Source organism: Haliotis asinina, chromosome 7 (genome assembly GCF_037392515.1).
Source record: "Haliotis asinina isolate JCU_RB_2024 chromosome 7, JCU_Hal_asi_v2, whole genome shotgun sequence".
Taxonomy (NCBI): domain Eukaryota; kingdom Metazoa; phylum Mollusca; class Gastropoda; order Lepetellida; family Haliotidae; genus Haliotis; species Haliotis asinina.
The window spans coordinates 28,382,794-28,409,866 of record NC_090286.1 but is presented as its reverse complement, the minus strand read 5'-3'; the positions used below and the strand labels follow the sequence as shown (position 1 = coordinate 28,409,866).

The following is a 27,073-nucleotide window of genomic DNA, read 5'->3' as shown; positions in this document are numbered from 1 at the left end:
TGTTCATATGATGCCATTGTGCAAGGTGCGATTGGATGGTAACACACAATAGTCACACGATAACTTTACCTGTATAGCTCCACATTTTTCTTAATCCCCAACAAGAAAGTATGAAAGAATATGTAACCTTGCAAGCATTTTCCTTCATCCCTCGATAAGACCATGATAACTGAATTGCAAAACATTCATCCCCACCTCACAAATAAACATAATATATGCCTCATATCAAGTTTACCCATCGAAATGCATCCACCGTCAATACAAATCTGGGATGGTGGGACAGCCCAGAGATTGAAACATTCCCTCATCAGGCTGAGAGTATAGGACAATTTCTGGTGTCTCCTAGTCTGTCTCACAGTTCCTGATTTACGCTATTTTCCCTATTGCCAAGATTTCTCTGCAAAGCTAAAGCCTTCAATGAAGCAAGTCTAGATTTCCTCAGGTTTAGGTACTGAATCTCTGGTCTCCCAGGGGTTCCTTATAAATTTATATGGGTTAGTTTGTTACTATCATAATTACATATATTCAGAGACTAAGCATTAGTCTAGCTTTCCCCCACCATGATATTTGAGGGTATTGTTATAAGTGTCGCAGAATGCAACTCACTAGAGGCAAATCATGGTCAAATTACGGCTAAGGAAATGATGCAACTATGCCCCCATAGAGTAACTATAGCTACTCTTTCCTCGCGTCAAGCACAAATATGGATATCAGTATAATGTACAAACCTCCCAACAGGGAGAAGTACTCAATGACAAAACCCTCAAGCTACAAGGTCAGCATAGCAATGACTTAATACAGATTGTGTTGTGTTTCTGACGACAAAGAGTCTGAGTATTGGCTGATAACTGGTCATTTATGTAGTCTAGTAATTAATTTCATGCTTCTGAACTAAAAAATGATATTGTTCCTCATAGGACAGGCATTCGTTAAATGATTTGTGCAGTCTTGCTTGATTAACGTATGTAAGGCAATCGGATTGTAAAATCAAGCAGTAATAATTCTGATAATCAAACTTGATGAATAGATCCTTAGCAAAATAATTACATAATTTACATGAAAATGAGACCTATAAAGTCAAAACAGTTAAGAATTATATCTCCTCATTGCCTTAGCCTAAGACAATACCATACCTCCTCATTGAGTTAGTCTAGGACAATACCATACTTCCTCACTGCCTTGATCTAGTACAATACCATGCATCCTCATTGCCTTAGTCTAGGACAATACCATGCCTCCTCATTGCCTTAGTCTAGGACTATACCATGCCTCCTCACTGCCTTAGTCTAGGACAATACCATGCATCCTCATTGCCTTAGTCTAGGACAATACCATGCCTCCTCATTGCCTTAGTCTAGGACAATACCATACTTCGTCATTGCCTTAGTCTAGGACAATACAATGTCTCCTCATTGCCTTATACTATGACAATACCATACCTGCTCATTGTCTTAGCCTAGGACATTACACGACCTGCTTGTTGCCTCAATCTAGGACAATACCATACCTGCTTGTTGCCATAGTCTAGGACATCACAATACCTGCTCATTGGCTTAGTTTAGGACAAAAGTATAAAATCTCATTGGCTTAGTCTAGAACATTACAATACCTGCTCATTGCCTTGGTCTAGGAAAGTAATGTACCAGCTCACTGCCTTTGTCTAGAACATTAAAATACCTGCCTATTGCCTTAGTCTAGGACAATAATATGCTAGCTCATTGCCTTACAGTCTAGGACAGTACATCTCATTATCTTATACCGCCAAAGACAATAAAATACCCCCTACATTTCTTCATCAAGCACAACATAGGACCTGTACTAATCAGTCAAGGACAACATAGTGCCTATGCTAAACAGCCAAGGACTACACAGGACCTGCATAAAACAGCCCAGCAGAATGTTTTCCTCAGCCTTGGCATTCAAGCCTATTCAGCATTAAATCCCCTTGCATGAGGCCTGCATCACTTCTCTCACACAATGAGCGATTATGACATGTTAAATGTTTCCAAGCTGAAACTTGCAGGCAATAGGGGAAACAACATGACAGTATGTGCTACGGTTAATTCAACAGTAAACTGAATCTGGACGGAGTAGAAAGAAATAACTGTTAATGATCTGCCAACCAGCTTTCTGTGAGCTGCTGTGCCTTTTCACAATAGCCTTCACAATCAGCATGATTGATCTAAACAACCACTTGCTATCAAATACTTCTGGATCAAATAAAACTTCTGCCTGAGAAAGAACTATTTGATTGGGGTTGGATCGATAGATAGCGTGGACCTGACTGATACTCAATCAAAACACATGATCGGTAGCTTGTGTGACTTGACTTATACTTGATAAAAAGACACGATACCTTGTAGTAGGGTCAATCTAAACTCCTACCAAAGGGAGACAACTCATCTGGATCATGTGATGTGCAAGGGGGATAACTGGTCTGGCCTATGAATGACAGCTGTCCACTTGGTAATCCATCTATAAATAGCCTAAATAGCATCTTCATGAACACTTTTCAATATGAATGCTAAGGAACAAATGTTACCAGCTTAAAATTCTAGTCCTAATGAAACAAAAGTAAAAGGGACTGGTTCGTTTGTCACATGATGCTGTAGACTGATATCATCCTTTGGCAAACTGATTACATTTAGAAGTAATTTCACGACAGAAGTTAAAGTTGTTCCTCATCTCCCGAGAAACAAGAAACCTGATTGTTGGACCATCAGACCTTGATTCCTTCTTTGATAACAACTTGATTCAACCATTAATAATAAACGCTACATCTGAGCTTTAAAAATACATCGACAAAATGATACTTATGGCCAGATGATAAGGAACATATTGCCAAGCCCTGTCAAGGAGCAATATATTTGGATGTTTTATGCATTTTGATATCTTTTGAGACAAGCAATTCTCTCTAATGTTCTCTTTCAACTGTCATTCCATTCCGAACTTATCACTTGGGATATAGTATCATGAGAATTGCTAAACAAACTTCAGTTTTTGTGAAAGCTTTTGTCACTTATTATTGCTGCAAAAAAATCAAAACTACTACCATGAAAAACAAGTGTAGTTCCTGCATTAGATGATAATATATAGTTAGATGGAAAGAGAATCTCCTGGAGAATCAAGCTAAAAGTCTGGGTTTGAGAGAGTGAGTGAGTGAGTGAGTGAATTCAGTTTTATGCCGCCGTTAGCAATATTCCAGCAATATCATGGTTGGGGACACCAGAAATGGGCTTTACACATTGTATCCATGTAAGGACTCAGTGTGATGAGTAAACACTTTAACCACTAGGTTAACCTCTGCTCTTCTGGGTTTGAATCTCAATGTGGGTGTAATAGTTGCAGGGCATGCTTTTGTCCTTAACCGGGCAGTATTACGAGGAAATGATCTGCTACTAACACTTGAAACATGTTATCAGCTAATACACTATATTTCCCTATTTATGACATGTTTATGACAGGTTTCAGCTAAAAAAGTTGTACCCGAATTTACTGAAAAAAGAACATAGCATAATTGGTACTAATTGAAAACAGGGAACCATCACCTTCCAGTGACATAAAATGATGTCAATAATTGAACTGACTACAGGTGTCAAATATGTTAAGGATAATTATATAAAGAGAAGGATAAGAATTATCAATAATTATCCATATGAAAATTGTGGTATCAGATCTTACACAAATTATCAGAAATAAAATGTTTACTTACACACGAGAGTTAAGTGTTTATTCATGGTCTGATTCCAAACTATGTTCAAAATTGTTGACTTGTGAGTCATCCTTGCATAAATGTGTCACCACTCACCAGTGAAGTGAAATATATTGAGTTTGTAGTGACTGCATTTTTGTTATTTCTCTGATGTTTACTGATAATTTGATATCAATCGATACCCAGTCCTCCACATTAGTCATCCTAAATTGGTATACAAAAGCACATATGTAGTCACCATAGCTGGAACAACTGCACGTCACTTTGCCCTGAGGGCATGGATACAGCTGGAATGTTGGTGACTGTATGCCACCTTGCCCTGAGGGCATGGATAAAGTTGTAATGCATCTCACCTTGCCTTGATGCCACGGATAAAGTGGTAATATTGGTGGCTGCATGTCACCTTGCCCTGAGGGCACAGATAAAGTGGTAATGTTGGTGGCTGCATGTCACCTTGCCCTGAAGGCACAGATAAAGTGGTAATGTTGGTGGCTGCATGTCACCTTGCCTTGAGGGCACAGATAAAGTGGTAATGTTGGTGGCTGCATGTCATCCAGCCCTGAAGGCATGGGTAAAGTTGAAGTACTGGTGACTGCACTTCTGATTGTAGTAAGATATAGTTGGAGTATTTGTGGACAACAACTTGTAATGACATCTTCTGCTCCCTTTCAACTCACGCCACTTTCAAACATGTCCTGGAGACCAATATTTTTCATTTTGTTCAGCAAATGCATCATGTGCACCAGTGGGAAATCTGCAAACTTGCAATTCAAGAAGTGAAAGACCATAAAGTGAAAATTTCTTCCTCTCCTAAAGATAAAAGAAAACAGTCTCCATTTGACAGATGTGGTCTGTTATTTCAACAGATGATTGGGAGATAAATGAATTGTTATTCACAAAATATGCTGCCTCTGGCTCTTGATGAAACATAACAAAAGACAGAGCAGTTCCAAATTTGATTGAAATCCCAGCCCATGATTATTTCCTGCTCAATCGAATACTGGTTTCTTCTAACCTAGCACAGTTGGCATACGTTTGGAATCCTGAATCAAAAACCTAACACATACTTTGTATTCTTAGAGCAGACACAATCAAATCTTGACGCTGAGATACTCCATGGATGATGTAACTCTGTCACGTGACCTTGTAATTGGTTTGTGATTTTGGATGACTGAGTGTGCAAGTGCAAGACAGTGTTTTGCTTTGTCCTGTATACTTTTTGGTTTAGACTGCAAAGAGTAGCTGATTATATACACCAGCATCATCAATAGGAAAGAAAACTGTGAACATGTGAGTGTTGTAAGTGAAGCGAAACATTGGTTTCTGTCTTTGAGAGGCAGTGCTAAGCTGGGGCATGAATCAGTGAGAAGAGACACTAACCTTTGAGGGTAACCATCTGGGCGATTGGTTATTCATGAGGTGCTGTCCGAATCTGGTAGGGAGAGGCCTTGGAGGGTGAGGAACAAACAGCAATATCTTGATAGCGTGCAGTGTGTTTATCTCAGGGCATCCCTGTCAGTCCCACACAACTAATCAATGTTCACTACGTTTCTCATCTCATTCAGCCTGTTCTCTGCTCTACTATGCTTGAAGCATGAGAGAATCACAGTCAGTGAGCTGGAGGAAGGGGTGTTGGGTGGGTGATTGGAGGAAAGGAAAAAAGGGTGTTAGGATTTGTGCATTATGTTCATTGTTCATGAGCTTCCTGATATCTTATAGCCTATTCTTGACTCTGACATTTGACGGGGCATGGAAATCAGCCTGGAGGAAGGGGTGTTGGGTAGGTGATGAAAGGAATGGAAAAGAGGGTGTTAGGGTTTGTGTATAATGTTCAGTGTTAACTGCCTTCCTGATCTCTTTAGCCTATCCTCGGCTCTGACATAGATGGGGATTAGCCTGGAGAAGGGGTGTTGGGAGGAATGGAAAAAGAGGTCATTAGAAAGAGTGTGTGATGTTCATTGTTCACTGGTTTCACATCCTGCATGTTCCACGATGAACGAGGCCTGTGGGAATAGTGGTACAGGCACAGCCAGACAGATGGTGGAAAGGGTGGAGAGTAGTGTAGTGTAGACATTTGGCTATGTGATTATTGGAACGGGTGGTTGTTGATGAGTAGGGTTGGTAGTGCAGATGTCTAAATGGTAATGTCAGGGATTATTTGTTGGAGGGGTGTGATCATTAAGGTGTTTGGAGTAAAGAGGGATGTCCTGATGGAATCATTTTGGGGTTGTAGGAGGGGTTCATATTTTGTTGAAGTGAAGAGTAAGAAGCTGTGTCACAATGTGGCTGCTGTGAGAGTTAGGTCTTGGTTGTGGGTGTCTTGATGGATCACTTAGAGGTATTAGCAGGGGGATCCAAATGCGGCTGAAGTGGAGGTTAGGAGAGTTGTCTGCATGTGATAGGCATGGGGTGTTTAAGAGGGTTGTCCAAATGTGGTTGGCATGCATTAGGATGGTTGTCTAAATGACACTGCCTGCAGAAGTGTACAGTGAGAAAGCTGTGACAGGTCATGGGTTCTTGGAGTTTAAGGGTGTTGGTGATAAGGGGATGGAGATAAGGGGGCTGGGCTGGGTGCTGGAAGGGGTTGGGGTGTATGTCATGTCTTTGTTGGAATGTGTCGTGGTACCTGTTGAAATGCGTGTCAGGCTATCTGTTGGAGGTGAGTCAGAGTTTCTGTTGGAATGTGAGTCAGAGTACTTGTTAGAATACGAGTTGGAGTACCCTTAGGAATGTGAGTCAGGGTACCTATTGAAATGTGAAACAGATTTCCAGTTGAAAAACGAGTTGGGTTGTGCAAAGTTTACAGCTTCAAAGTTTTAGTAACAATGTGTCCAAAATCTACAATGTCACATCCCTTTCACCAATAGTCTTTCTAAATAATCATGTTGATTAAACACACAGATATTAGGGTCTAACAGAAGTGGTATTCAAACATTAATATCTGCTTTAATCAACACTGATTGAAACACAAGGTTCATTTATACCACTGTGATTTAGTCTTTAGAAGTGTCTATAGTCTATACGACATTTCTACCTAGCACATGAAATACCCACTACTACATGCAGGACACCAAGATCACCTAAATAAACATCACACCCCATTTACATTGTAAGGATCATACCTAGTAGTATGCTAACCATTTTGGTACCTAAATATTGCTTGCCTTCAAGGATTGGGAAAGGCAGGGGCCATGGGCCACTTGGCACATTAGAATGAAAAATGGCCCGTTAAAATTTGGAAGTTTAATATTGACACAAGGGTAGTGGCCCCTTCTAAATTCAGAAAATGGCTAATAATTCTGAAAATGGCCCATTGTCAAAGTTCCCAATCCCTGCTTACCTTATCTAGAAATTTAATTTCCAGACAAAATGAATGAATTAATGTAGGAACATGATGCAAGATTTGATTTTCACATAGCTTGTCAGTGTTAAGAACTAATTTTTATTTTAATTAGTCAGTAACAGTGATTTCCCATTTTGTGCCATCTTGTGAAAGATGGATCATGGCATTTGCATGGAACAAGACATTTGAGGAAGCCCACAGGGACTTTTAAGTCAGTCTTGAGGTGTATTCAGCTCAGGCAAAGTAGTTGGTGAAACTGACCCAGAAATTGACTATGTTGTAGGTGATTTGTGTGATCGCATGGGTTGAAGCATGAGGTGGCCTAGTTATTGAAGCATAGGGTAACAGAGTGGTTGAAGTATAAGGTAGTCCAGTGGTTTAAGCATAGGGTAGCACAGTGGATGATGCATGGGATACCCTAGTTGCTGAAGCATGGGGTAGCCAAGTGGTTGAAAGAATGGTAGAAGTTGAAGCATGAGCTAGCCTAATTGCTTAAGTATAGGATAGCCTAGAGATTGAAGCAAGGAGTACCCAAGTTGCTGAAGGAAAATACAGGTAGCCTACCAAATGAAATCCTTTCATTTTCTGTTGAACAATCAGGTCCGTTTCCCCGCATGATTTTCAGGTCCCATTTCTTGTGTGATAATCCTGGAATATTGCCAACTTACTCATACGGGTGATGGATGGTTGTTCCAAAAGAAAATCCATCTCAAAGATGACACAAGATAAAAAATAATGTCTTGAGAGTGAGCTATGGATTTTGTGAAAAGGAACATTTCAGTTCCATCACTGCCTGTTAGCTTAAGTTGTTTTTGGCAAAGCCCCAACGTGACCCAGGTCGTTAAAGAGTACAATATTTGTGAAACCCAAAGTAATGCATACTATACTTGTTGTCTGATCAAGCAAAAAACTTTGTGTCAAGCTGGATTGAAACTTAAAGGCACAATGTCACACCACATTTCTCTAATTTATTTATTTTTAAAATTTAGATTACAATATCAACTTAAATGTCTGAAAGGACTAATACAACATTGTATTAAATTGTGCCATCTAGTGTCTGAACATTATTTCAAGTGAACCTGATAGAGTTATGTCCCTTGGAGCGCACTTTACGAATATTCTACGCGCAGTTCACTACTGAAACCAGTTTGGCAAACACCAAGAACAGTCATGAGACAGTGTTCGATATACGGAGCACTTGTTTACATTCCATACATGGCACATGTTATCCGCTTGGAAGCTATTCTTCTTGATTTCTGTCAAGTCGTAAGGGACAAAAAGTCTTTGATTGCATCAATAGGAAGCTTAAGTGAGTGCATACATCCCCAGTATATGTAATATAGGCCAAAATATTGTCACAAAATGTGTTACATTGTACCTTTAAGATCAACATAAGGCCCACAAGTCTGAAGCTGAATTCTGCGGAAATAGTTGTGGTCATGCTTCAAATGATGATAAAAAATTAATGACACAGGAAAAGGTATGCTAAGTGAAGATCAAAGGCTGTACAAAGTGATGAAAGATCAGAAGAAAACCAAACAACACGAGCTATGTCATATCTCACCATATCTGATATCAGACTGATGCTTAGTCCCTGAATAAATATAAGTTTGATAGCACATTAATATTAAAAGGTGCGTTATTGAGTGAGTGACTTTAGTTTTACGCCACACTCGGCTATATCCCAGCTATTTGGTGTAAATAGCTATATGGTTGGTAAGTAATCGAGCCTGGACCAGACAATCCAGTGATCATCTATGCAACTGGGACGACATGATGACATGTGCCATCCAGGTCTGAGTGAGTCTGACCACTCAATCCCGTTTGACGCCTCTTGCGACAAGCATGGGTTACTGAAGGTCATTTCTAGACTGGATCTTCACAGACCGGATCCCCAATCAGTTGGAAACCTGGGGAAATCTAGATTTGCTTCATTTAGGGCTTTAGCAATGCAATGACCATTGTCATAATGGTACATGCACAAATTGCTTAGGAATGGCAAAAATACCATTTTAAATTGGATTGGATGGGGACATTATAGATGTGATCATTAATACAAAGTTGTAAATCTTCTAGTTCCAGGAGAGATGTTGACTGACGATAGAAATACAACACAAACGGTCTTGACTTTCAGTCAGATAAGCCCCAACTTGTATTTTGGCCATATGTTGCCTTCATTTACATCAAGTAATCAGCTATCAAGTTTGTTGTAAGATTCCCCGTCAATGCATTCACCAAGAAAAACTAAATGCACATTCCTAATCATTCTGAATACTCTGAATCACTCTTAATCAACATTTAAAGTTCGAAATCACAGAAATTCCACGACCAGTTCAAATGTTATCATCTAAAGAGGCCAATGATTTCAGCAAACTAATTACACATGACAATTAGGAATATTAGGCTGTGTTCGGTCATATCATCAGGGAACTTGTAGAAATGCTGTTGACTATGAGAAAGGCTGGATATTGAAGTGAGTGAGTGAGTGAGTGAGTGAGTGAGTTAGTTTGTGAGTATGATTTCATGACGCTTTTAGCATTATTCCATCAATATCTCAGCAGGGGACACCAGAAATGGGTTTCACACACTGTACCCATATGAGGAATCAAACCCAAGTCTTCAGTGTGATGAGCAAACGCTTAAACCAAACAGCCACCCCATCAACCCCATATTGCCATGAATCTGGCTTAATCTTCATCAGCTAGCTGTGTGATGCAGTTCAGATCTGTCAGATTCACTTTCCCATGTCCCATGAGTTGGGATCAGTAACTCAAATGTAAATGGTATATCTCCATGCCAAATCCCAATGTATCTGGATTTGCTCAGCAAGTCAGGATTGCTTGCTTTCTACACACATCATTCCAAGGGCAGAGCAAGCTCACTCCTAATCTCATCCTTGAGCTGATGCTGCACAATGAAGCTGACTGATTCTATACAGCAGGCCTTGTTCGGGTCATTGATAGCTTGGATGTTGGTGGAGGGGATTATTGTCAAGATTTGTGAGTAATCATACTCAGAGGACATTGCTGTAAACATACTCCATCAGGTCATCCAGGCCTTATTGTGATGCCTGATTAGACTAAGCACATCTACAAGCTTGCAGACGTGAAATTGTCCTTGATCCAGTCCAGAAGTCATTGTAGTCAGGAATTTAAGCCATCAGTCCAAAAACTAGTCCATTCTGTTGACCTTATGATACCTCACAAACAGACCAAAACATATGCATATAAGACAATGTGTTTTGGCATAGACCTTCCTCAGCACAGTTTCATGACTTGTAACAGGAATTCTGTTGCAGCCATCTTACACTAAAATTGGGGCACAATCCTGTCCTATAACATTTTATTGCAAAATTTAAACTTATGTGGACCGTTTGACTTTGCATGTCAGAAATATTTCATCTGCTTGCAAAATAGCAATCAGTGACACAGCAACATGTTCCAGCAAAAGGACAACTTTACATGTGTAGAACATAGCTTCTAGGAATGGTCATATGACATTTCACTGACAAGGCCACCTGAAATGGCAAACCCAGAGCATGACAGCTTATTAACTATGAAAATGAAGGGTTTAATACTTCTCTTCAGCTTCTGGTACCTTGTGTTATTGGCTAATCATTCCATCATCTTCTAGCAGTATCAGGTTATCTTATTAACTCTCTTCTAAGCTATCTCAACTGATAGAAAAGTTCCCCTGGGACCAGCTCAAAGACCAAAACCAAAGGTCAACCCAGCTTATCTTCCTCTCGTCCATAATACTGTCGCCTTGCCAAGGAAACCCTCTTGCAGTCAAAATGCAAGCACTGATCTAATATCAAATATGGGCCATACTTAAATTTCTTTTAAGCCAAAAAGCAACCACTGGAATGTGACACTGAATTGTCTATAAAATGCAGGAATCCTAATGTCCGGATAGAAAGCAGCGAAATTATTGATTTCCTCATTGTTGAAGCAACGGGAATCATTTGGCCCAACTTTTTCGACAGGAGTGCAGAAGATTGTCTCACAGCATTGTCTGTTATAATAAAAGTGTATGGAAGGATGGTTGTATAGGCAATGTATCCCAGCAGGCCTCGACATGCTACAGTGCCATCTTCCATCCTGGAACTCCCCACTGTGGGAGACCCAGACACAGGGTGCAGCAGACGGATGAGGTGTCTGTATGCAGGGTACACTTAAGTCGATCATCACTGGTATGTGCATATAACTGATCGAGGGGAGCATGAAGTTTATGAGTCCCCAGTCATTTGTTGGTATGTCTGTCTGGGTTGATGGGATTTCATTCAATCATAGTTGGGAGTAAGTGTGTTTGAACACTATTTCAGTTATATCAAGGTATGTCAGCAGAAACCCATCAGGTATAGGGTAATGCCGACAAAAGGATCACATATGGCAACCCTGTCAGTGTGTTCATTCTTGAGTGAATGACCTTGATTTAGCAAATATAGCAAGGCATGTGAAAAACAACAACAACTGAAAAGAAAAACAAACGGAAAGTGTTGGAGATTGTAAATGTTCTCCATTTGGTTTGACCACCTGTAATGATGCTGGTATCTCATTAGGATCATACTCTGGGTACAACTGAATTTTAACCGATGAATCAGCAGATCCTGACATGATTGAATTCGAACCCCATGGCTAAGCTATCTGCAAACAATGGTACTACAGGCTTCCTTTCTATCCAGGGGCTGACAGTATGAACATTTATCCACCATGTCAAGGTACAGCGACACTGTCAGTCACTCCATTTGAAACACAAAATCCTTAATTACCGTTTCAACTCAAATCTTCATTTCTATCCATAAAATCTTCATTTCAAAACCCAAAATTCTCATTGATTAGTTCCATTTTGTTTGACCCGTTTATAATGGCTTCAAGATCATAATCTGGGCACAACTGAATTCAACTCCCTAAAACAATGCATCCTGACATGATTGAAATCAAACCTCATGGCTAGGTGACCCAAAACTGAACAGCAATGGCAACACCGAAGGCCCATCATCAAAGGACCACTTTTATACTTACCTTAAAACCAAAATGCTCATTGATTGGTTCCAATGACCAACCTGAACATAAATCTTTATATTTACCCATTGGTTGAAAGCATGAGCACTTATCCACACTGTAAAGGAATACTAGCAGTCAGACATGCATTTTAGCCACCCAATCCTGTTGTCTGATTCATATGACAGGCTAAAGCACTGGGACTAGTCACTGTCTTGGACTTCCATGGAAAGGCACAGGGATAATTGACAAGTCTCTCAATAATTAAAAATGAATATAGTGAACAAGTAATATATTGTGTTGGTCTGTACACTCTATGTGCATACTCTAGCAGCAATGTCGTATCGATCATATTCTCTACTGACTTAGTTTTCCACTTTGGTTTCTGTGGGGCTGTCAAGACGCTTATGTATTCCTTTGGCAAATTCAATTACATGATTATGTCGAGATGAAGTTCAGTGTCCTGAATGTTTTTAGTCTCTTCTGGTAATGTTGGTTAGAGTCTGAGTGTAAACTTTGTGCACTTTCAGCAAAGATTACATGTGATGTTTTCTTTTAATATTCTTATGGTCTTTAAGCTTATCATTGGTTAACAAAACAGTTCTCTAACTGGAATAAGAGAAGCTGATATTTTATAAAACATCTTCAGACTAACTAAGAACATGTACACAATATAATTTACAGCTGTGAAAGAAATATGGCTCTTAGAATGTTAGTTGAAATAGGAATAAGTTTGTATTCAAGGAGAGTGGAAGGTCGCCGGTTCGATTCCCGTGTCATACCAATAGATCCAGATACTAAAATACAGATAAAGCATCTAGCAACTTAATCCTCAATGAACTCCAAATTTATAACTTAGGACTGCATGATATTACCAGTATACTGGCATATCGCAATACGTTTTTCAAACAATACTTATTGCAATACTTCTTCTGAGAACCGATATATTGGGTAAAGAACATATCTAATTTTTGTGTGATTTTCTCTATGGTTTAAATCAAAATCTACACAGATTGCCATTCACAACAAATTTTCCTTCATTATTCAATGACAAAATGAAATACTGTAATACTATAAATTGTGAAAAAGGGAAACAAACCCCTTAACTAAGCAACCTCATTTTGAGATTGCTGTTATCAGAATCATGACCTATATGTTTAGGGACTGACTGACTGATAGTCAATAGGTATGACATGCACAATATGTGGCACTCACTGTCAAACACCTAAGTTACCAATTTTGCAATACATATCGCAACATGGGTACCTGAATCGCCGACCTGTACTTGCCGACACACAGCCCTAATAAAACTCACTTCCGTTTCCATTTATTTATAGAAAATTAACTTACAAAATGGAAGTTGACATTCCAAAACACATTTGTTAAACCATATATTAATATTTGACCCTAATTGTAAAATCAAATATTAAAAGATAAAAGGCCTAGGAATTCAAAGGAATTTTAGATGTGTTGGGAATAAACAAGTGCAATGCCCATATTACTAACAGGCATACAACATTAATAGAGGTACTTGCATCTCCACGGAAACGTCACAATAAAAGAAGTTGAAATCCATAACTCAACTACCTTAACTTGAACATCACCAATAAATTAACTTTGACATGGCATTACCCTATTTGAACACAATTAGTAGATAAGAGCAACATCACTATATTCTAAGATCCTGATAAAAAAGAAACTAGTCTTCCCAATGTTAATTTTTGTTTTAGAGTTATTTACCACATTTTTAAAAACTCATTTGTGAAACAAAGAAAATAAATGAATCTGGCCTAATGAAGAGTTTCTTTATCTGAATTTAATCAAGACATTGTGCTATATATATCGGTACATGTCCATCTGGGATTGTGAGTGATTGACTGGAGTTCTTTTCAAGTTCTAGGCTTAATGCAGCAATTCATCCATCTACAAGAATGGCCGCTCAACATCTGTGTGTCAAGTAATTGGTTTGAGGAAAGCTTCACTGATCACTGTTTGCTTGACCAGTTGTGTTGGTCCATTCCTGACTCATCTCACCACACGCCAGTGGTACCAAATAGACTTAAACTGCCCCTTGTTATTGACCACTCACATCTCCACCCAAGCACAGCATATGCAGCAAGATGTTCACATATAAATTCCGTGTACTGCATCAAGCCTACAGCTGACGACTGGGAACTGCGTAAGTGCCTTGAATTATTCTTGTAATTTAGCTTCTACTTGTTCTGTTCACTTTGCAAGGTGAGTGAGGGAAATGGGTTTAAGTCCTTGGGGACAGTATTTGAGAATATGTCCAAGGAAGTCCAAATTGGAAACATTAAAGTGATGTTTATCTTCATAGAACACGTTATGGTCGAGAGAGAACTGATGCCTTAAGACACATGGACAAGAAGATGTAAAATCTTGTTGGCACATAGAGCATCACTAGATGGAACAAGCTGAATATCACTTAATTTATCAAATCACTCATTCAGGCCATTGTGAAAAAATATCTGCATAATCAATCAGTCTTCTATGGTTTCTCATCTACAACTTTTCTCATATATATATAAACTCCTTTGAACTTATCCACTGGATGATGACAGTCAATAAGCTATGAGTACTCACATCAAAAGATGATTGAGCATAACTGTCAAAATACACCATTCACATTGCGAAGTATAGACTATCTGTCTGTAGTGAAATCCATGTAAAATGGCCATCCATAAACTTGAGTATGTCGACCATTAACTTCATGGCAGTATTGAGAATCCATACCTCCTGAATACTTAGTCCATGTTCCACATGTGGAATAGAAGTCCTTCAGAGTCTGCCCTGGAGATCCATCCATTTTAATGCTCCAGGTAAACAAGAAACATCATTTAGCCTCTCGCATCAATAAGTGAAACTGCCTCACTAATGTTTCACAGCCCTAAGTATTGAAAGCTTACCACTTTCATAACAAAATGAATTATGACGATATGCCTCCTTAGTTTGGTGTATTTATCACCAGTCTCTTTCATCCCTGAGGTAGCTTCATCCTGTGAGTGATGTGCAGACTTTCACCATTTCATGGACATTACAAGACGCATTGGGTCATGGCCTGCCTGGAGTGGGTTATGTTTCATTAGATTTCATTGTGTTGGATATAGTTTATGTGAACAAATCTGATCCCAAGAATGTTATGTATATACAACAGCAACTGACTGAGATAATATAGTCTGTGGTATTGTAGTGTGGAAAATTGTGGCAAGTCTTCTTTCCTGTATCCTAAACAAATGATACAGATGTACAGGGAAAACGCAAGCCAAGTGGTTTGATGAATGCAGCATTGCCATTAATCTTTGGAAAGGATGGATATATAAAGCTGACAAACTATATAATAACACAGATTCTGTTCTGGGCAGGATTAAATCCTAATGCAAAAAAATAAATAGCTACATCATTGAGACTGCTGTGAATAAGTCTAGTTTTATGTCTCTCTTGGCAATAATCCAGCAATATCTTGGTAGGGGATAGCACAAATGGGATTTGCACATGGTATCCATCAAGTCTGGATCTTTGGCATGATGAACAAACACTCTAACCACTGGCCTACCCCACCACCCAAAGGCTGGTCACCATAGCTTATGTTTCTGTGTGGAGGACTTCTGATGCAGTTTTCTCACATCAAGTCCACTTTCTTCTTAAACCCCGTGTAATGCCTTGTCAAATAAGGCCTCTAGGACTCCATATTTTGTGTGTTGACTGATATTGGTCAGGCATATGTGGACCGGTAGATGTATTTTCACACAAACAGCCACCTCTGTGTTTACCTCAGGTCCAGTAACTGAAATGCTTATTTCCATCTGCATGTTAAAACTACTCCCACAGGATTCAAATTTAACGACCAAACAGCCAGAAGCACTTGATCATTTATTGTGGAAGAAGTTTTGTTCCATGTCCTTGGTATAACATCTACAATCAGTAACGAAGACAATTATCTCAATACCGAAAACACTAATCAGCTTCTCGGTCTTCTGAAGTGAATGATGCTAAAAAAAAATAGCATGTCATGTGTGACCTTGCTGATAGTTTCTATGCTATCAGAGCCTTTACCCACCCATGGTCCAAATTAATTCATATCACAGATGCTTGTCCTTTAACGAATGATGACACCATGCTCATAACAGTTATTTAGATTCCTGTATATTTTCTGTACGTATTGTTTAACTGTAAAAATCATGATTTTTATTTCATATTTAATTGATCACCAATGTTACAGCAAAATATCTTCTAACTAAAACAATGTCAGTTATCAAACCACTTGACCCGTGAAGGAAAAATTCGAGCCTTCAGGCATTCATATTGGAAATTTGTATGTAACTCGTACTGCTGTCTAATTCAGACATTTTTGTTGATCCCAAGCTGGTCTGAATTAGACAGTGTGCTGCTTGTGAAGCAGAGCCTTACTCCAACACCAGTATTCACGAATAGTGCTGGACCCTCTGACAAATCCGGTAAGTTTGCCAGCAGTCCGAATGGGAGTCTACAGCCAGCTGGTCCCAGTGTCAACACTGTATATTTCTTATGACGGAAGTTGTCATAAATGACACATCATACTTGTGTTATAAACCTTATGTTTGCGACTAACTTCAAGGCGAAGGAATGTTAAATCTGAAATGAGTGTTTAATTTTTTTTCTGTGGATCCTGTGAATTTTCAGTGGGTCAGATTGACATCTGAAACTTACATAACCCAATGTCCTATCACTCTGAATCAACATTTGTGACCACTTGCAACAACAGAAAATGTCATCTGATCTACAGTTGGATGACTCATGTTATTTTGTTAAGTTCTACAAAACTACTACACACCAAATTTATTTTTATTCATAAAATCATTTATATCATATCCTGTCTGTGATCACACTTATTCTGACATGCCTGAATACTCATAAATTTCAAAACAAGAGTTATTGAAAAGTGAAAAACTTCCATTTCAATAATGGTGATAATATATGAAGAGCTACCAAACACTGCCAATGAATATGTTCCACACAGGCTCCCTGTCACATGACAACAGGCATAACAGTGTTTGATGAAAAACAAATTCTACCTGAACTGACAAGTGTAAAAACTTCCTGTCTGTTAAAATGTCAGTCCATATTTCATTTTCACTGGACTGTGTAATACATGTAAATACAAACTGATACGATTTGATTATGCATACATCTTTGGTTTCTAGATGCAAGAAAATATTACAGAATATTTCTGCAAGATTTTAACATTGGCTTATATAGTAAATACAACTCACAGAATAAGTTCATATCGTATATCAACTAAATGTTCATACATACTTTGCCCTGGGCTTTCATACTGTAACAAGACAGAATTTCGTCTAGGGACACGGATGCCCCTGCTGCTGTAGGAAGCGTTCCCCACATTGAGTGTGCTCTGGTGATTAATTTCTACTAAACAAGTTTAATATACATCCATGCAACTATGAGATGCACACTTCTCGAGTCCCACTGAAATGCATGAGTAAGCTTAATCAATTCTGTTGAGCAGTTTTTGTGGAGAAATGGATTGACTTATCCCCTATTTCATCAGAGAGAAATTCCACAAACTTTATCTAAGTTCAAATGTCTCTAAACAAACAAAAAACTATAAAACACACCAAAAAAACCCCAGAAAACAAAATATGAGTTGCACATCTTTAGAGTATCTATGAAAGATATATGTAAGCTACCTGAGTTTTGTGTAGTGGTTTTTGAGGAGAAGTGGATGCAGTACATCCCCTGTTGTATGGAATGAACAGGATGAAGAGAACCAAATTCAACTGAATTCAAACATCTGTAGAAGTGACAACATTAAGAAAATGGATGAACAAGATATGAACAGGTATAAGCTCAATCAATTTTGTTGAGCAGCTTTTGTGGAGAAGTGGATACTTCCCACTTCATAACACTTTATTCAAAGAGAAATTCACCAAAATTTATGAAAGTTCAAATGGCATTAAAATTGGAAAAATAAATAACATACAATATCAAAATATGAGATACACACCTTTAGAGTCCCCACAGAGCACTTGTGTAATCTAAATAAATTTCATACAGTAGTTTTTGAGGAGAAGTGGATAATGTACCTCCCTTTCTTCCCCTATTAGACTATCATCATAGAAAAATTCAGCAAAATGTACCCAAGCTCAAATGTCTCTAAATAAAAAAACAAAAATGTTAGATGCACACCATTACAGTCCCAAGAAAGCTCATGTACAAGTTAGTTGAATTTTGAGAAGTAGAGTAGATTTCCTCTTTCACATGGATGGACAGACATACAGACAGATGGACATGGACAACAACAGTAACTCTATATGCTCCCAGCCATATTATGGTGGGGGTCATAAAAAGCTGACAAAAACAGATGTACTTATTTATGCAAGTGGGAACTTTAAACACAGTGGGTGACTTAACACTAAATAGTGAGGACATTCAGATTTCATGATGATAGTATATGACTTGCTAAAAAGTAGTGTGGCCATTTATATCTCAAGATAACACTATAATGCTGCTTGACACTTAAGGTAGAGCAGACATAAATATTCCATAATAAAGAAATACGGCTCTTTACAGAGTAATTTTGACTTTCAAGTTCCATGATAAATATATATGGCTTACACTGGGCAGGGTGTACTTTCAAATGCCATAATAATGCTGGAATATTGGCTTAATATTTGGCAGTGGGCCTAGCTAAGTCCCACAATACATCATGTGGATCATGCGGGGCAGCGTACACATTTAACCACAGTAATAATGGTATACGAATCATACTGGGAAGTGTGCATATCTAAATGCCATCATAACAAAATATTGTTTGACACTTATGAAGTATGGACATTCCAATTCCAATACGTGGAATGTGGTTGGCTCTGGGCAACGTGCACATCCAGATTCACAGTAATAACACATGCTTTGATGCTGGCATTGTGGACACAGTAATTCCACATAGTGACCACAATAAAAGAAGGGTATTCAGTCGACAATCTGATTTCCGCCTCTGCCATGGGACAAGGCTCCTTGAGGATTCACGTCCAAAATCTCTCATCTGAAATTAATTTGATTTTTGTGAAGTTGCTTCACATTCAACTATCACATCAGTGCTAACCAGCTTATCCCCGTACTGATCAATACCAGTGGTCGGGGGGGGAATATTTCACAAGAATGGTTGCTTGTGTTGTGCTATGTACAATATATGTATAGAAGGCAGCCATGCAGGGATTCAGGACTTGCAGCCCGTCAGTGATACATGAGTATGGCTGCAGCTTTTGCTTATTGAAGTGAATATGCAACTACATCTTTCATATACAATATTGCCTCTTGCATCGTCCTTTTGGAATAGTCGACAAAAGAAAACATCATTTCCAATTTTCTGATCCTTTGATCCTATGTTTTTTCAGTTGCTACTGAAAGTGAAATATTTTGTATTCATTGAAATCATGGAACTTTATATAGGATACTTGTTAATTTGCCTCACTGATCATTGAGAATGACAATCTTTGGTCATAACAGACAGAGGCACAGCATCAAACTCTGTTTCAGAAAAGTTATGGACATTTGAGATTTTGTCTTCAGGACAGTTGAGAATTATTTCACTTTGGTAGTCATATTCTGTGATATTAGTTCACCATGCTGAATTTGTATTAGCTCCACAAAACAGCATATATATATATATCTATAGACTGCAGTCATAAATGCATCATGATGCTCCCACAAGCAGTTGACGGTATTCACAGGCACATGATTACATTATGCAAGAAGAGGATTACATTCATAAGCATATTATTATATGCAGATGATTACATTAATATAGGCACATGATTACATTCATAAAAGCAAATGATTGCATTCACACGCAGATGACTGTATTACACTCACAAGCATATGCTTACACTCACAAGCATATGATTATACTCACAAGCATATGATTACATTCCTATACCAGCAGATGATGCCTTCTACAGTGAGTGAGTAACCTGTATTTTTACCCAATATCATTGATGGTAAGCTTAATGCATAACGTAAGGAGAAGTGAAGTGAAACAGTTTTCAGACACTAAGACTTTGGTGAAACCGATGAACACAACTACGCAGCTGTTAAACCTAAAACCATAATCCCAGCAAATCCGGATTCAAACCCATATCAGGTTTCATCAATGTCTAAGGGACACAACTCTGTACAGCAAACATCAGTGCCTTACATGACAGGACCACTCTGACCTTTCTATAAACATATGATGACACTCATCCCAGTCCATGATGATATTCCAGCCAGTTTACATCAGCTACCTTGGTAACGTATTCCCAGTCCTCGTCTTAACTGAAGCACGTTGACAACCTAACCCAATGAATTATTGATGGAAAGTTAGCTGAGTAACATTAAAGTGAAAGAGGGAATACCTATGTTGACACTGATGCTAGCTTTATCTTGGAGTGACAAATTTGTCCTTGGATCTTGACATTTGCTGGAGCACCTTGTGATTTGTTGATGAGAACCCAGAAGATGGCAATAATCAATTTGAAAGCAACCCAGAGATTCAAGATATTTAAGGTATTTTTCTTGACATAAATATTCTACAGTTATACTAATTGTACACAGTGTAGTCATACCAGGATAACACACTGCAGTGACAATAGAAAGGGTCTGGGACGAGAAACATATATACAACGCTGAAGTGCTTATAAAATATGTATGCAACCATAAGAATACTAGAATTAAGAAGCAAACATATTTGTATGTAAGAAACTTAACTGTCAAGATTCCTCAAACTCCTTTAGCCAAAACTGTTCAATTGGTACTGCCAGTAATTCACTTATTGTGCTCTGTTAATAGGGAGAAGGATTCAATGTTGTACCTTGATGTGTCTGTTCCAGGTGTGTTTGACATCACATTTGACTTAATACTGTATAACTGTATCCCGTATTGTTTTAACTGGTGTTCTTGGTGACAATCACACATAACGTTCCATCATTAAATCAACCAATGGTAACCCATCCAACCTTCAGTGACCAATGACCAACTTTGACAGAATGAAAGTGAGCTGGTGTGCAATTAGGTAGTGAGTGGTCGAGTGACTAAAGTGGTTGAGTGGTTGAATGAGTCTTTGGGTGGTTGAGTTTTTGAGTGAATGGTGGAAGGTCGAGTGAGCATTCGGTTGTGTGGTTGAGTGAGTGCTATAGTCCATTTGCCTCAAATGCAATCTTGACATCTCAACTCGAAAACCAATAAACATATAATGCTCAGTGAGATGCTTATCATAATCAAAACATCAGACCAATTCTGTGACTTTCTTGCAGAATATATGTCCTAAAAATAAAAATACCAGTGGTTTCACAAACTATCATTAAAATACTGACAGAGTTTACTATTTTTTAACAAGGGTGCAGTGCAAAGAGAGGAACAGCCAGGTGTGTGAGGAAGGAATGACAATAGGTAAATAATTCTATAACTTTGTTGGTACCTAGCACATGCTCCTTGTACACCTGGCTGTTCCTCTCTATGCATTCCAGCCTTACAACAAATAGTGAATTTTTTTATTGAGTGAGTGAGTGAGGGAGCAAGTGAGAGGATGAGTGAGTGAGTCAACATTACACTCAGCATAATTCCGGTCACACATTTATGTTTCATGCCATTGTCAGCAGTGATACAATGAAAATAAGTCAGCCTGCAAATAATCAAGTCTGAACCATAAAAACACAATAAGCTATGGAAAAACACTATCCAGTGAAATGTACTTAAGACTGATCACTCCACCTCAGTTTGTAACAAGCAAGGCAATCTGAAAGACCTTTTCCATCTGTGCGATGATGCCCTGGAACATCACTGCAAAGACACATCTCACAGATTTTTCTCATGTAAGATTCGAACAGACCATGATGCTGAGCGAATCCTTCAACCACTTGGTTAGACATGTGCCCCTACCCACACAAGCCATGGTATCAATGTTGAATAAACAAATGCAGCAATGTTTCCGGCTACCTCTGGATCACATTAGAAGTGATCATGTCTGGAACTAGTGTCTCCCTGTGTAGTGTTGACCTGGATCAAAGGCTGGCATCTCGGCTAACTCGGGCCTACTTCAAAGTAGGATGAGGTACAAATGGTTCCCTCCTGTCAAGCATTTGCTACATCAACACTCACCAGTCATGCACAGTGGATAACTGGTCACTTTGCTTTCAACTTCCTGACTGGTCCTAACAGGTTTCCTTTGTGACTGGATTTTTTGGATTAATGATCAAAGGAACTATGGAAGCGACTCTTGGATTATTTCAGATACACATCTAGAGCACTGGCATTTTCATGGAATTAGATAAGAAACTGTAATGTTCATCCGGTGCTGTGCCGAAGTTGAACTAAGAAGCACAACTGTCTCTTTTCTGAGTTAAAATAGGTGCCTAGAAACATGGTGGTCAAAAGAAATGACTTAATGGATTAGTGTCTTGGTTCTGTGACTTGGTTGATTGCCATCATTGAAATCAAAAGTGTGGATCATTGCTTATCATACTGATCAATGGATTATCTGGTCCAGATTTACTGATTTACAGGAAACAGTCAGATGTCTAAGTTGGAATTAATGGTGTGTTCGGTTTTAAAAAACAAACTCATAAAAAAAAAATCTGATGTGAAGTATTTCAGCTGCTGCCTTCACAATAAACTGCGATATATATATGCACCATTCCCATCTGTTACATTCCAGTTAAAAAAGACAAAAAGGCCTGTCTTACAGCTAGTTACAAATTAGACCAGCTCATTCCTAGCTTACAAGTAGTCCAATAATGTAGAGACCTAGCCTAACAACCAACAAGACTGGATGGTGGACCCTTTTCTACCTTTTTGGACAAGTCCATGACCCCAGCTGAACAACCAGTAGGCACTGCAAGAGAACATAAGTTGGATAATTTAACCATAAATCCTTCATGGAGAAGCCCATGCCTTTAAATCCATGTAGGAGCCAGCCCCTGAAACTGTGTTACATGACAGCACTTCACTCAACCTAACATACAGACCACCAAAGGCAATAGCAAATGTTCTAACCTAAGACAGGTGAGCAGTTGTAGCCAACTCACGTATATAGATCATCAAAGGAAAAAATGACCATACTCTACCTAATACAGGGCAGTTTTTCGCCACCCCGTACAGAAACCAGCCCATAGCACTACACCATACCACAGCCCTACGCTCTTCCTAACACAGGTGAGCAGTTCCTGCTACCTCCCTATAGAGGAACCTGACACTAGCACTATCTCACAGTACAGCACTATACTCTACCTAACACAAGTGAGCAGTTCCAGCCAACTCTCCCCACAGGAACCAGACCCTAGCACAACCCCACACTATAGCTCTACACTCAAAATAACACAGGTGAACATATGCAGTCAATTCTCCCATAGGAACCAGCCCTAACACTACCCCACAGTACAGCCTGTCACTCTACGTAATACAGGTGAACATATCCAGCCACCTCCCAGCACAGGAACCAGCTGTTAGCACTACCCCATGCTATAGCCTGCCATTCTACCTAACACAGTGAGCAGTCCAGTCAGACCCCTATGGGAACCAACCCCTGGTACTACCATAAAATACAGCTCTTCACTCGACATAACACAGGTAAGCAGTTCCAATCAACTCTCCCTTCTGGAACCAGCCCCTAGCACTACCTGACACTACAGCTCTACACTCGACATAACAAAGGTGAGCAGTTGCAATCAACTCTCCCTTCAGGAACCAGCCCCTTACTAAGCACTACCTGGCACTACAGCTCTTCATTCAACATAACACAGGTGAGCAGTTCCAATCAACTCTCCCTTCAGGAACCAGCCTCTAGCACTACCGGAAACTACAGCTCTACACTCGACATAACACAGTTGAGCAGTTCCAGTCAACTCTCCCTTCAGGAACCAGTTCCAAGCACTAGCATACACTACAGCTCTTCACTTGACATAACACAGGTGAGCAGTACCAGCCAACTCCCCCTACAGGAACCAGCCCTTACACTGCACAGTCCTACACTATACCTAACACAGGTGAACAGTTCCAGTCAACTCCCCCTTCAGGAACCAGCCCCAAACACTACCCGGCACTACAACCCTATGATCTACCTAACACAGGTGAGCAGTTCCAGGCAATGCCCCCTCCAGAAAACACCAGCTCAGATGGGCAGCATCATCTCAATCAGCCATCAGGTGTCATGTATTATAGAAGATCATCACATTCCAATTGTCTGTATCCAGTCACGAGTGTAATTGCAACCTCAGCCTAGGCTAAACACACACCACACTCTCAAAGCAAAAGCTCTGCACCAAAAACTCTCATTAGGAACCACCTTGCTACCTGACACTGCTCAAGGAGGACTTCAATAAATCACTAAAATAATTTCCCAATAGCTGCCTCATCCTGCCTGTACTGATGGACCCAAAGCAGTCATCACACAACAATATGTCAGTGTGTTTGAACCCTGCAACTGCGCTGGTCTTGAAAACTGAGTGGGGAAATCTCCTGATCTCCCCTGGGTAACCAGTGAGGGAAGATACACATTATGAGCTGTATAATAGTCTGTGTGAGACCACAGCCTGGCTTTATATCACAGGAAGACATGGTAGGTGCGAGGCTTGTCCATAACACTACTTATTTGTACATATGGAGTGGATCAGCATCAGATGAATGTTTACACTTGACTTTATCCTTCTCCAGTAGACTCTCAGGTAGGATGATGCTTTTAATCTTCCTTTTCTTATTTCTCATGTTTTGCATGAACTTTTTATCTTTGTGATTTAGCATTTTAAATCTTCCTTTCTTATTTCTCATGTTTAGCATAAACCTTTTGTCTTTGTGACTTGTAAGCGTAAAGACAATCTTCTTTATTGCGAATTATGTAACAAAGTTTACATTCTAATTGTTTAAAGAACATGCATCTGTATTGCAATTAATATTCAACATGTAAATATATTTCATCTTCTGAAAATCAGGATTGTTTGCTATGTTATTCATCAACCTTGATGAACAGTTTAATGCAAACTACAAGCCAAAACTATTTCTCATGTGACATACTATACATACAATTATAAGGACTCTTAGGAGACCTTTCAGAAAATTTCCATTCTTTGTAGTCCTTATGCTCAGTGTTTTGTTCTATCAATAATTCATGGTCTAAAATTTACAGACTAAGAATACACATGCTGTTGGTCCCTGTGACAGGCATAAATATTGTTGAAAGGGACATTGGCATTCTCCACATCGCATAACATAATACCATGTATCATAAGCATGCACGTCACAACATTTATCATTTGTTTTACAAAACGTAAGGTACTTGCTCGCATCTCATATTGAATTGTAACTTAGTCATCCAGCACTGAATAATAATTATATTTGTCACTGGATAGCTGTCAAGTGATGCTGTGTAGAGCCTGGTTCAGGACTACTCATCATACAGGCATACAACATGGTGGAATACCCAAGCAGAATGTAATCGTCTTCCCACAGTTACAAAAGCACAGAAAATCATAAATGATAATAAGAATATAGGTTTAAAGAATGTGTGTAATGCTTCTTTAAACTAGCAATCAGTCTGTCTATATTAGGGTTGGCAGTAAAACAGTTGCCAGAAACTGAGGCTGGTTATCGCTATTCATCACAGAGATTGATAATTGTTAACTAAATGCTGATCAATTATCAATAAATATCAGAGACATAACTTCGTGCAGAAATGCCAAATATGTCTGAAAAAATAAATATATTTCATGCCACTGGTGAGCAGTGAAATGTTTTCACATGGATTATTAACAAAACAGTGTCCTGGGTAGATTTAAGAATCAGACCATACAGTCTTAAATTTGTTGATCGTGTGAGGAAAATAAAACTATGCTCTATCACAAAAGTAAAAGCATGATATTATCAATAACACAATTTTCATATCGATAACCATTAAGAAGTTTTCCCATCAATGATATGTTCAATTATTGATCATTTGAGCCAAATCTACCAGAAACACTGATGATACTCAGTGACTCACTGGTCCACAGTGTACTGAAGTTTACAACACTTCCAGACATGTTATAAAGGAGCGTTTCATTGATAGCCTGAACTGTAGCCAGATACTTGCTCAACTATGAAAGGGGTTGGATTGGGGTGTGTGGCCTTGTGGTTAAAGCGTTCGATCATCACGTGGAAGACCCAGGTTTGATTCTCCACATGGGTGCAATGTGTGAAGCCCATTTCTGGTGTCCCTCGCCATGGTACTGCTAGAATATTGGTAACAGAATACTCACTCACCACTCACCATACTCACTCACTTACTCACTGAGAAGGCAGTGCCCTACATATCATGCTTGTCTCACAAAAGGCCTGGGTTCCATTCCTACATTTTTACATTGTATGAATGTCTGGAATAAGCTGAAGGTGGCTCATTCATTAACCTGATACAACCTTGTAGCTGATGTACTGCCAAAGTTGGGGCAGTGGGGTAGCCTTGTGGTTAAAGCATTCGCTCATCACACCAAAGGCCTGGGTTCAATTTCCCACATGGTATGATGTGTGACACCCATGTGCTTTAAGTGGTGTAAAACCCACTCACTTCCTCACTCACTCACTACTGCCAGAAGACTAAGTGGATTCTGCATCTGTTAAAACTTATAAGATTAGCTTGTAGTGATATAATGTACAGGTTTTAATAATTACTTACAATCCTGTGAGCCATTTCACAAAGTGATCATAGTGCCAAAAGTGTCTTGAGTCTCTGTCATAGTATTGGAGGTTATTAATATTACTAATATCCTGTCACCAATTTTACAAAGAGATCACCAAAACTATAGTGTGACCCAGGGCCCACTTTTACAAGGCTCTTGTAAGCCCTAAATCTTGTAAATTTTCCTGTAGCATTCGTACCTCCTATACTGTAACATAGGAGATATGAATTCTACTAGAAAAAATATGAAATCTTAGGCTTACGAGAGCTTTGTGAAACAGTGTCCAGGTACTTAAAATCCTGCCACTCATTTCACAAAG

General features: G+C 39.1%; 1 protein-coding gene across 2 annotated transcripts in view; it reads right to left on the bottom strand.

The window, feature by feature from the left end:
* The window catches only part of LOC137292146 (trafficking protein particle complex subunit 13-like), a 176,475-nt gene that overhangs the window by 49,027 nt on the left and 100,375 nt on the right, over positions 1 to 27,073 (bottom strand). Inside the window, exon 1 of one of the 2 annotated variants that reach the window (XM_067823687.1) lies at positions 5,093 to 5,150. The exons of the other annotated variant lie outside the window; for it this stretch is intronic. Within the exon in view, the coding sequence (XP_067679788.1) occupies positions 5,093 to 5,108 (16 nt within the window). The 5' untranslated portion in view covers positions 5,109 to 5,150. Of the gene's footprint in view, positions 1 to 5,092; positions 5,151 to 27,073 lie in introns of those variants that run through there. 2 annotated transcript variants of the gene reach the window in all.